A 13157-nucleotide genomic window follows, 5' to 3' on the forward strand; every position below is an offset into this window, starting at 1 on the left:
GTGGATTCCTCCGGATGCTCCAGTTTCCTCCCACATTCCAGAGATGTACTGCTAGTGGGTCAATTGGTCACATGGGTTTAATTGGGCGGCATGAACTTGGAGGGCTGGAAGAGCTTGTTGCCCTGCTGTATCTCTAAATTTTAAAATATGCAGTACTGTCGCAGACACACACACACACACACACACACACATGCACACACAGCTAGGGTACCTAAGACTTTTGCACAGTACTGTATTTATCAACTTGGAGCAGACAGCGAGTTTGTAAATCCGGCGGGAGCAAAGGAGGTTGGGAATGGCAAAGATGGAGCACTGTGGAAGGGGTAAGGGAAGGAGTGCCAGGGCGGATGGGGTATGGTGCGGGTGCAGACACACCCCACCTTGAGACACTAACCAAGGTCATTTGCTTCCAAGTAACTGGTTTATTGATCGCTACAAAATATCTCTCTGGTGCTTCCTGCTCCCTCCCCTCTCCCTTCCCTTTTTCCCAACTGTGATTCCCCTCTTCTTGCCCCCTTCCCACCCTCAGCCCACTATAGAGACCCATATCAAAATCAGGTTTATCATCACTCACATGTCATGAAATTAGTTTTTTCTTTGTGGCAGAAGTATAGTGCAATTAAGATTTCTACTGTGCAAAAGACTTAGGCACCCTGGCTATACATATATGTACCTAAGACTTTTGCACAGTGCTGTATGTCATTACAACAATGCATTGAGGAACCACAGGGGAAAGTAATAACAGAATGCAGAATGAAGCGTTACACTTCAAGAGAAAGTGCAGAGCAGATAAACAATAAGGTGCAAGGTCACAATGAGGTAGATTATGAGGTGGATTGTCCATCTTATCGTGCTAGCTCATTAATGGGTTAGAAGCGGTTCTTGGGCCAGGTGGTACATGGCTTTTGTAGTTTCTATCCAATGGGATGGAGAGAGAAGAGAGAATATCTATGAATATGTTGGCTTCTTTCACCAAGGCAGTGGGAAGTGCAGACAGAGCCTATGCAGGGAAGTTGGTTTCCATGATGTGCTATGCTGTGTCCATAAATCTTTGCAGTTTCTTGCGGTCTCGGGCAGAACAGTAGGCATACCAGTCTGTGATGTATCAGGATACTTTCTATGATGCATTGATAAAAATTGGTAAGGGTCAAAGCAAAAATGTTGAATTTCTTTAGCCTGAGAAAATAGAGGTGGTGAGCTTCACATCTGTAAAGATCCAGGTTGTTATTGTGAAGGATACCAGCCAAAATGTGTACCCTCATCAACTTTACTAAAGTCACATCACTAACATTGAATCATTGAATTGTACGGCACAGAAATGGGCCCTTCAGCCCATCTTGTCTGTGCGGACCCAGATGCAAATCCACACTCAACCCATTTACTCACATTAGGCACAAATCTCTCGTGACCTTTTTCTGTCCAGGAATCTGCCTAAATGTCTTTTAAATTTGTAATTTAATTCTGTCTGCAGAAAACTTTTAGATGTGAACCATTAACTGTTTCTGTCTGTCTACGGTTGCTGCCTGACCCACGGAGTATTTTTCACAATTTCTGTTTCCAGTTTTCTAGCAGGGGCCGTCTTTTTTTCGGTCACACAGTCACTGGGATCTTGCTGTGCAAAAATGGACAGTACACCATCCAATGTTGTAACAACAAGCATATCTGAAATGCCCTTTTAAAAATTGTGGGTCATCTGGAGTTTGTGCTGGTTGTTAGAAGAAATGCAGAGCTTTCAACTTTGAACAGCTGGCATGAGTTTGTCTTACAACGGTGGGCTTTGGGAAGAGAGGCCTTGTATTCTTGGCCTAATAGGGGCGATTAGAGCTGGAGATAAGCTCGACCACAGAGGATGGCGGCCACACGTGTAAGCGCCACAGAGGTTATGTAAGGTGTCTGACTACGGCCCGACTCTTTCCCAAGGCTATTGGTCTGGGAGAAGCATTCTTCTGATTGGTTGTTGAAATCACTCTTCTGATTGGTTCCATCCACAATCATTGCCATGGAGTTGGAGGGTTGCCGCCGTGTGTTCTGCTTTCCCGTTGCCGGCCATCCTTCTCTTTAATTGCAGACACCAGATTATCTGGAATTAAACGATTGTCCGCGGCGGCGGCGTTTATTCCCGCCGCTGCACCTCTGCCGAGTGATGTGCCCCCTCAGTGATTCATTCAATCAGCCGCATGTTGCTCGCTTTACGGTGTAACGCCGTCGCCTGGAAACACAGCGGCTCCGAGAGGCTGCCGGAGCCGAGAGCACACCGCTACCCACCTCCTCCCTCAGCCTTCGGCCTCAAGCAGTGTCGTATAATACGCCATTCACAGGAGGATCGTGTGTCTCCATCACTGATGAGGTTCAAGAAGAAATGAGGGAATAAAGAGACCAAACGAAGGAAGAACCACATGGGGGACATTTTAAATCTGAAAGACTTCCATCGCAGTTTACTGCGTACAGTTTCAGTTGTTCAAAGCCAGGGAGGTTATGGCATAAGTCTTTGTTATCGAAAGGATCCTTAACCACAATGATGAATTAATTGTATTTGCTTTAGCGGCAGAGTGCAGCCTTTCTCGTGGATCTCTGGGGAGGTGCATGACAAGCCCCGGAGCCCGACTGTAGACTGCTGTGTATTGACGAGTACCTTATGGCCATTCCAGTGTGCAGTACCTCCTGGTCGCTGCCCACACGGGTTAATGGAATATTCACACGACAATGACACTTGCTGCAAGTTATAGGCAGAGCAGTGATTCGGCTAGGGTGCAGGCAGACATCACAGGGCAAGGCAAGGCGAAGTCCACGTACACAGATCATTGAGTTATCTTCGGCAGGAACCGAAAATACTCCTCAAGGCTGATGGGTTGCTGGCCTTCAAACATCAGGAGCTGCGTGCAAAGGGGTAGAATCTGTTCTTTTGCATAGTAGGGGAATTAAGGGTTATGGGGGAAAAGCAGGTAGGTGGAGATGAGTCTATGGTCAGATCAGCCATGATCTTATTGAATGGCAGAGTAGGCTCGATGGGCCAGATGGCCAACTCCTGCTCCTATTTCTTATGTTGTTGTTCTGTGGGACAAACAAATTGGAGTCACAGATAGTGAAGAAGCTTGTGAAAGATACGGAGGGAGGTGGATCAGTTAGAAAGTTGGGCAGGATGATGGCAGGTGGAACTTAATCCAGATAAGTGTGAGGAAATGCACTTTGGGATGCCAAACACTTAAATCACATACACAGTGAATGGCAGGGGACGCCAGGAGTGTCGATGCACAGAAGGACCCTGAGGTGCAAATGCATAGCTTCCTGAAAGTGGGTGCACAGGTGCTTAAAGTGATGAAGAAAGCATTTGGTATGCTTGCCTTCATAGATCGAAGATTTGGGATGGCGTGTTGGAGCTATACAAAGTATTGGTTGGACTGCACTTGAAATATTGTGTACAGTTCTACTCACCACACAATACAAAGGGCGTAGCAGCGATGGAGGGAGTGCAGAAGAGGTTCTCCAGAGTGTTGTCTGGAGTAGAGAGCATTAGCTACAAGGGGCTGATGCTGATTAGATTTCTTCAGTTAAAATAGTGAAGAGGAGACTATAAAGAGATGTCAGGATGTGGGATTTATTCTGTCATCTGCTTCCTCAAAGGTTTGGAAGAGGATAGAAAACTGGGCTCCGGCATGTCGGAAGTGGTTCAAGATGCCAAACCCAAGCCCGCTGTGCCCATGAAACCATCGGCAGTGGGCTCCCAGCTACTGGGCTACGTGGGAATCGACACCATCATTGAGCAAATGCGACGGAAGACCATGAAGACAGGATTCGATTTTAATATCATGGTCGTGGGTAAGAACTTGGGTGTTGCATTAACATTGACCTGCCAGAGCACACATGCTCGTGCGGGATGGGACCAAGGGGGGGGGAGCTGAGGAAAATGTTACTCCATCATTGGAAAGGGTAAGGGAAACAGATTTAATGATAACTTTCAGAAGAAGCTGGATAAATACAGGGGCTATTTACAGGTGAGAGGGTGAGGGAGACTCACTGGGTAACACTCAAAGAGGCCTGGTGGGTTCAGTGCTCTATATAACAGCCCTGTTCCTTTGGTGCAGCCTCAAACTACAAGGGCTTCCCTTTAGAACAGAGATGAGGAGGAATTTCTTTAGCCAGAGGGTGGTGAATCTGTGGAATTCGTTGCCTCATTTTCAGAGTGGACAGTCCTGTTCTGAAAAATCAGAGGATCATGGAAGCTAGGGAAAATCTAGTGAAGGCTTTCTGTAAGCGTCAAGAAAGAATCCTGGTGACGGACTGATCGTGCTGACCTTCATGAAGACTGGGTTCCTCAGCTTCATCGAGGATCAATATAAAGAGTGTGGAATTGTGGTGGGAATAAGGTATCTGAGACAATGGGTAGAGTGAGTAGAGGACACTGTTTGTGCTACCTTGTCAAGGAATATTCAGCCACAGTAGCTGTGGAGGGTGGAGGAGGGAAGGAGGGTACTCAAACAGTACCCATCACTCAATCTGACCCGTGCATGACCAGGCTGTCTGATGCCCTCAAGTATGACAGTACTGGCAATGGACTGTGTGGGTGCTCCATTGATTCCCTGCCCTCTAGAGCTGATACTCAGGGGAATCGGGAACTAAAGCCAGTGCTTGGACATCCCAGGCAGTAAAACCTTACAGTTCTTCATTTTCTTTGGAGATTTTTGTTTGTTAGTTATTCCCATAGAGGATGGGGAGAGACACTGTTCGACAAAGGCCAGAAGTCAGGTGATATAGTTTCCCTCCATCAGCCATTACACCAGCAGCACTGGAGTCAGATACAGCCAGACCTGAGCACACCACTGCCTGCATTACAGTCAGAAACCCCATACAGAAGTGATGCCAAAGGCAGCGGGCACTCGCAGATTATCAGTGACAAGCTGCCTGTAATGCACCAATCCCTTGCAACATGTGGCACCTGTCAGTATGATACAGCAGCGAATATCTCTAAAGGAGCGGGTTCACTGGAATGTGTGTTTTTTCCTGGTACTCAACAGAGCAGCCAAACTGTCCAGTGTCTGGGTATGAAGGTTTGCAAATCTTTGCCCCAAATCCCTGTCACTGTGCAAGTAGGGTAAAGAACTCTCTGTCCCGTCCTTGGATTGTTTAATGAGACAGCCCATGCCCATTTGGCAAAGGAAGCGACAGCTGAAGCTGGTCCGTAAGATCATCCTGGTTACAGGGTTCCTTTTACATGCACAATGCTCACACATGCACGTGTATATACATACACATACACACACACACACACACACACACACTGTACTGAGCACATACACAAACACACACTCACAATGCTTCTGAGCATGCACACAATGTAGACCTCTGCTTCAGTCAGTGCAAGTTGAATAACGCAGCCAATAACTATTACCACCTCTGCAATTAGCAAAATGATCCAAATGTCCCCGGAGACTCCCACTCCCAGAGAGCGTCAGCCAGTGATTCAATCTCTTTTAACACTTGCAGAGGTCCTTTTAGCATGAACTCGATGCCTCCCTCTGGTGCCTTCAGATTTTAGTACTTGTTCAGTTTTAAGATGACTGATTCTGTTACGTAGCCCGTAACTGGGTTACCAAACCAGCAGAAATGGATCACTCAGTTGGAGTCTGGATTACTAGAACTAAGAAAGTTTTATTAAAGAAACAAGCAACACAGTACTCTAATCAAATGCAACAGTTCAGCAATGATAAACACACATGTACACAGAATTAAGATAACAGGATCAATCAAGCTCTATCGTCGTCTAGGGGTAAATGACCAGTTTCAAAGTGACACAAAGTTCAGTTCAATTGAATTCAGTTCAGTTCGCAGTAATCACTGCCATGGGAGATGGACAGTGTGGGGGAAGGAGAGAGAGAGCAAAACGAATGAATATTCAAACGGCTTCCACACAGACCTTCGATATTCCTCGCAGTCAGCTTTTGGGCAAGCCCTTTGTGATGTCTTCTGAGGTCACCGACCGTGACCCCTCCGTTTCCAGATTCGATCGTTTCTCTGTGGTGAACCTGGCACCCAGGCAAGGGCGGACACACACCAGGTTCCCGCTGATCATGCCTTTCCACCCTGTGCGTCTATGGCTTGGTCCCACGACCAGCCTTCCAAAACTTCCCACCGACTTATGGGAGGCGCACTGTTTCCAGGGTCTCGTTACCTTGTGGTGTCGTGTGTGTCTTGCCTTAGCGAACCTGTCCCTTTTTATTCCCCTGCTGGGGTATCGCCTCTCCATCACTTCAAACAGTTCAGGGTTCAAAGGGGGAGCCGATCTTGACAGCTCTCCTTCCGCTAAACTCTCCTGTCCCTTCATTAACATCTCCAAATGCTGCTCCATTGTTTTCCTTATCTGTCTTTCTCCTGAAGACAGGTGGCAGACCAACTGCTGATCCCAATGGTGCCAGCACAGGCCAGCTAACATCTTAATCTATGTGTATTCTCGTCACAATTCATATAAAGTAATTCTTCAGATTTAATCCCAGAGTCAGAGCACCATTTCACAGACCAAACCTACAGACCTGACCTGACCTGCCAGACACCCTGTGAGGTCTACTGTCAGGTCAGTGGCTGAACCAGTGGAGGCATGCAGGGCAGTGATGCTCCTGATAATGAAATAGCCGCACGACTGTATTCCCACCCAGCTGACGACCTCTCACCCTTTCAGCGTAACTGTGTTCCTAGTGTACATTGTCAACTTTTGATTATTGGGATCTAGTATTTAATATTTCAGTAGTATTTGAGTAATATTGTAAATATATTGTTTGATTAAGCATTCTTGATCATTTAGGTAATTACTTGCGGGTTATACATAAAAATAAGTCAATTGCATACATTATGATCCTGTTATGTTATGCGTGCGTGCCTCGCTTAAAGTAAAAACAAAACTAGGATACGTAACTCCTGGATCCATGTTTTTGTTTTCAACTATAAGATCATGGGATATAGGAACAGAATCAGGCCGTTGGCCCATCGAGTCTGCTCCACCTTTTCATCATGGCTGATCCATGTCCCTTTCAGATTCGATCTCCTGCCTTCTCCCCCATATCCCTTCATGCTCTAACTAATGAAGAATTTATCAACCTCTGCTTTAAATACACCAAATGATTTGGTCTCCACAACCGCCTACGGCAACAGGTTCCACAGATTCACCATGTTCTGCCTGAAGAAATTCCTCCTCATCTACATTCTAAAAGGACGCCCCTCTATTCTGAGGCTGTGCCCTCTTGTCTTAGATTCCCCCACCATAGGAAACATCCTCTCCGCATCCACTCTGTCGAGGCCTTTCAGCATTTGCTGGGTTTCAATGAGGTTTAATCTTTAAGATAGTTTTAACGTTTTAGAGCTACAAAGCATAACAGTGGTGATGATTAAGTTTTAAATAAACCCAAGACAACTGTCTACCTTTTGAAGCACAGCAAGACATTCAAGTTTTTAAAAAAGCAGCACAGCAAGTGTCTCTTCAGAAAAGGGAGACAGAGAAAATTGAGTTTAAAAAAAGCAGAAAACGGACATATTCACAGGTTCGTAAATTGTGAGCACAGGGTGATCATAATCACAAATAAACAAAAGGAGCAGAAATGTTGGCTACATCAGAATGTTAGATGCGTTTGATTGCACAACAGATAACTGAATATTGTATACTGAGAAAATTGAGCAGTATTTTGAGACAAATGGAATAGCTAATGAGAAATGAGTACTAGTTTTGCTGAGTGTATTGGGTTTAAGGTCATACAGTTTGCTTAGATATTCAACTGCTCCAACAATACCAGCCAAAATGAACTTAGCTGATATCATGAAAGTAAGGCAGGAACATTTAGAACCAAAACCATTGTTGATTGGAAAACACTTTCGTTTCATAAGCAGAATCAAAAGGAAGGGAAGTTCATTTCAGTGTATGTGACTGAATTGAAGAAGTTGTCTGAGCATTCTTAGTTCAGTGATGGGCTTAATGTTGCACTGAGAGATCGCTTAGTTTTTGTGAAATCTTACAAGAAAGCCTTCAAAAGTGGCTCCTAACTGATGCACAACTTACATTTAAAAGAGCAGTTGAAATAGCTGTATCAATGGAAACAGTAAACAGAGACGTCATTATGTTGCAGTCAGGATTGAACAAACTCTAAACAGAAACTGGCAAGGCCAAACAAAGTCTGTTACCATTATGGCAGGGGCTCTCATACACCAAACCAATGCAGATTTAAAGGCGAAACTTTCAAAAAATGCAACAAAGTAGGACACATACAAAGAGCATGTTGGGCAGACAAAAATAAATGGACTGCACAGGGAAGAGCTACCTGAAATGCACTTCTAGAGGAGATGGTGGAATCAGATATAATTACCACATTTATGAGGAACTTAGACAGAAATAAGCAAACGTATGGTACCAATCCAGGCAAGTGGAATTAGTATAGATGGGCAAAAGGGTCAGCATGGAAGTGATGGGCTGAAGGGCCTGTTTCTGTTCTGCGCATCTCTGTGATTTTATGTCTATATGCAGTTTTGACTCCAATTTTCCAAGCTGTTTCCTTTCCCTTCCGTCCAAATTCAGCAGCTGAGCACATTCGAGATATTTTTTCATTTTCCCTTTCCCCTTTTTAAACAAATACTGATTTCCTTTCCTCACTTGCTCTAGGGCAGAGTGGTCTGGGGAAGTCAACTCTGGTGAACACCCTGTTCAAGTCACAAGTTAGTCGGAAATCCTGCGGTCGAAACCGGGAAGAGAAAGTCCCAAAAACAGTGGAGATCAAAACAGTTGGACACGGTGAGAATATTTGTAAACTAGAGTCTTTATGGTTACTCTTCCAGGTAAAGGAGACAAAACTGAACTGAGATTAGAGACGGCAGTTTGCAGGTAAATCCCTGTTGGGTGCAGCACTGAGAAACAACAGATGAATTTTCCTTCTGCAAGACCGGAAGGAGTAAATTCCCACTTTCCAGCTTCTTACTGAGCGTGTGATGGTTGCAAAGTGGCAGCTGCTAATCCTGTACGTCGGTGGTTCTTGTCTCAGGTCTACAGTGTAACCATGTAGCTGACTTGTAATTGGCCCCTTCGCCCTACAAGCAAAATCATTTAAAATGTGTCATTCAAAACTCATAGTAAGTCTTCAAATTTCCCTCCTGAACCAGGATCTGGGTCAGGTTTTCTAGCCTCTCACCAGTTTTAGCTGATGAATAAGATTTCCTCCTTCCTTACGTTCCTGTAGACAGATTTCTCCCTTTTGCCAAGTAATCTAGGATTCCCAATCAATCCTTTAATTATTTTTTTAATTTGGAGAGAGAGTGCAGAACAGGCCCAATGAGCGTGCTGCCCAGCAACCCACCGATTTAGCCACTGGCCTAATCACCGGACAATTTACAATGACCAACTAACCTACTGACTGGTATGCCTTTGGAAAGTAGGAGGAAACCAGAGCACCTGGAGGAAATCTATGCAGTCACGGGAATAAAGTACCAACTCCTTAGTGACAGCACCGGAGTTGAACTCTGAACTCCAAACTTGAAATGCCCTGAGCTGCAATAGTGTTGCACTAACCATGATGTTACCTTGGCACCCCAACCTTCCTTAAATCCTCCTCAAAAGCCAGGAATAAAAGTGTAAACGATTGAAACACCTTGTCTTTGTCATTACAAGTTGAGATGACATACAAGCAATCAAGACGTATGAAGGAGAAGTAGGGGGACTGTGACTGGTGGATAACAGGAAGATACCATAAAACGTGGGAGCAGAATTAGGCCACTCAGCCCATCAACCTTGCCCTGCCATTTCATCAAGGCTGATTTATTATTCCTGTTAACCCCATTCTCCTGCCTTCTCCTTGTAACCTTTGATGCCCTGATGAACTAAGGAACTATCAAACTCTGCTTTAGATATACCCAATGACTTGGTCTCCACAGCCATCCATGGCAATGAATTCCACAGGTTCAGCGCCCTCTGGCGGCTAAAGAAATTCCTCCTCATCTCTGTTCTAAATAGACATCCTCCTATTCTGAAACTGTGCCCTCTGGTCCTAGACGCACCATTCTCTCCATATTCATTCTGTCTAGACCTTTCAATATGTAATAGGTCCTTGCTCGTTCTTCTAAGTTCCTGTGACTACTGGCACGGAGCATTCAAATGTTCCTCAGATGTTAACCCTTTCATTCCTGGAATCATTCTCATGAACGTCCTCTGGAGCCCCTCCAATGTCAGCACATCCTTTAGTTAAGGGGCCTAAAATTGCTCACAGTACTCCAAGTGCGGTCTGACCAATGCCTTGTGAAGACTCAGCATTACATCCTTGCTCTTGTATTCCAGTCCTCTTGAAATGAATGCTAACATCGCCTTTCTTTCCACTAACTCTACCTGTGAGTTAACCCACAGGGAATCCTGCACAAGGACTCCCAAGTCCCTTCGCAGCTCTGAATTTTGAATTTTCCCCCATTTAGAAAATAGTCCATGCCTTTATTCCTTCTACCAAAGTGCATGACCATACACTATATTCCATCTGCCATTTCTTCACCCATTCTGCCAATCTGTCCCAGCCCTTCTGCAGACTCCCTGCTTCCTCAATACTACCTGTGCCTCCACCTGTCTTTATATCACCTAAAATCTTGGCCACAAAGCCATCAATTCTGTCATCAAAATCATTGCCATATAATGTGAAAAGAAGTGGAGTCAATACCGACCCCTGTGGAGCACCACTTGTCACTGGCAGCCAACCAGAAGGATACACTTCCTCAACAAGATACTTGCTTATCTTGTTAAGCAGCCTCATGTGTGACACCTTGTCAAAGACCTTCTGCAAATCCAAATATACAACATCCACTGATCCCATTTATCTATTCTACTTGTAATCTCCTCAAAGAATTCCAACATGTTTGTCAGGCAAGGTTTTCCCTTAAGGAAAGCATACTGGCTTTGTCCCATCTTGACCTGTCTCACCAAGAACTCCATAACCTCATCCTTCATAATGGACTTTAACATCTTCCAAACCCCTGAAGTCAGGCTACCTGGCCTATTATTTCCTTTCGTCTGCTTCCCTGCCTTCTTAAAGAGTGGAGTGACATTTGCAATTTCCAGTCCTCAGGAACCATTCCAGAATCAGGTGATTCTTGAAAGATCATTATTAATGCCTGCACAATCTCTTCAGCTACTTCTTTCAAAACCATGGGGTGTAGCCCACCTGGTCCAGGCGACTCATCTACCCATCGGCTTCCCAAGCACTTTTTCCTCAGAAATAGCAACTACACTCACTTCTGCCCCCTGACACTCTTGAATTTCTGGAATACTGCTGGTGTCTTCCACAGTGAAGACTGATGCAAAATAATAAATATGTCCTCCATTTCTTTGTCCCCCATTATTACCTCTCCAGTATCATTTTCCAGCGGTCCAATATTCTCCCTTGCCTCTTTTTAACACAAAATAATCTGCAGATGCTGTTGTCAAAGGAACACTCACAATGTGCTGGAGGAACTCAGCAGGTCAGTCAGCATCAGTTGAAAAGATTAGTCGACGTTTCGGGCCGAAACCCTTTGTCAGGACTGAAGGAAGAATGTTGGGGAGGGTTTGAAAGTTCTTCCTTCAGTCCTGACGAAGGGTTTCAGCCCGAAACGTCGACTAATCTTTTCAACTGATGCTGAATGACCTGCTGAGTTCCTCCAGCGCATTGTGAGTGTTGCCTCTCTTTAACTCTTTATATATCTGGAAAAAAAAGTTCTCCATTTCTTTCTCCCCCATTGTTACCTCTCCAGTATCATTTTCCAGCAGTCCAATATCCCCTCTTGCCTCTCTTTTACTCTTTATATATCTGGGAAAAAAAACCTTTAATATCCTCTTTGATATTTATTGGCTGGCTTACCTTAATATTTCATCTTTTCTCTCTTTATGCTCTTTTTCAGTTGCCTTCTTTTGGTTTTTAAAAGCTTCCCAATCCTCTAACTTACCATTAATTTTTACTGTATTATATGTCCTTTCTTTTGCATTTATGCTGTCAGCCACAGTTGCCTCATCTTCCCCTTAGCGGACTTTTCTCATCTTTGGGATATATCTATCCTGTGCCTTTCGAACTGTCCCCAGAAACTCCAGCCATTGCTCTTCTACCGTCATCCCTGCTCATGTCCCCTTCCAATCAACTTTGGCCAGCTCCTCTCTGCAATTCCCGTTACTCCACTGTAATACTGTAATGGAGGCAGAAATGGAGAGAGGGAAAAGAGGCTGGAAAGTCCAGCTCTATTTCTGTCTTCACTCCCACCAGAGTCCATCTGCCTTTCATCTCACCTGGTTCCACCTGTGACTACCAGCCTGTGCCTCACCCCTTACCTCTTCACGTTGACTATCTGCTGTCCATACGGTCAGTCCTGATGCAGGGTGTGGCCTGAAAAGCCAGCCGCCCTCCTGTCTTCACAGATGCAGCCTGACTCACTGAGTTCCTCCAACAGGTTTTATTACTCCAGGTTCCAGCATCTGCGGTCTCTTGTGTCTTCACTGTGCAGTGCTACGTTATTTAAATAATAAACTGCTTTTCCATTCTTCCTTCTGAAATAACCACATTGCACTCCATCTGGCAACTACTAAACCAATCTCTGTCTCTCTGCAAGCTTTTTGTGTCCTCCACCCAGCATGCTAACCCACATCTCAGCCCATGCCAATATATTACACCAAACCTCATGAGATCTTACCTGCTTCTCCAGCTGTCATCCCACCTTTACTTCACCTGAAGGCTAAAAACAAATTTGAGATGTCCCCCATCAACCCTTTTTATTGATGGATCATGCTAAGTATCGTTTCTGGATGCATCATGCCTTGAATAGCAACTACTCTAGCCGTGACTGCAGGAAACTGTAGAGAGGGTGGTCAGAGCTCAGCACATCCTAGAAACCAACTTCCCCTCCTTGGACTCTGTCTACATTTCTCACTGCCTCAGTAAAGCATTAAAATTATAATTGAAGACCCCAACGACAACCCAGACATTTTTGTTCTCCTCCCTCTCGGGCAGAAAATACAAAAGTCTGAACGCACATACCACCAGGGTCAAGGACAGCGTCTACCCCACTGGCAGAGAACGATTGAATGGTTCCCTAGTACAATAAGATAGACTTTTGTCCTCACAGTCTGTCTTGTTATGATCTTGTCTACCTATACTGGACACTCTCTTGTAGCTATCATACTTTATTCT

General features: G+C 44.9%; 1 protein-coding gene across 2 annotated transcripts in view; it reads left to right on the forward strand.

The window, feature by feature from the left end:
• Nucleotides 1-13157, forward strand: part of septin3 (septin 3) — a 57195-nt gene that overhangs the window by 16693 nt on the left and 27345 nt on the right. For both annotated transcript variants that reach the window (XM_072271851.1, XM_072271852.1), the window contains exons 2-3: nt 3622-3816; nt 8636-8764. In XM_072271851.1, the coding sequence (XP_072127952.1) occupies nt 3622-3816; nt 8636-8764 (324 nt within the window). The remainder of the gene's footprint in view (nt 1-3621; nt 3817-8635; nt 8765-13157) is intronic.

Source organism: Mobula birostris, chromosome 11, assembly GCF_030028105.1.
Source record: "Mobula birostris isolate sMobBir1 chromosome 11, sMobBir1.hap1, whole genome shotgun sequence".
Classification (NCBI taxonomy): domain Eukaryota; kingdom Metazoa; phylum Chordata; class Chondrichthyes; order Myliobatiformes; family Myliobatidae; genus Mobula; species Mobula birostris.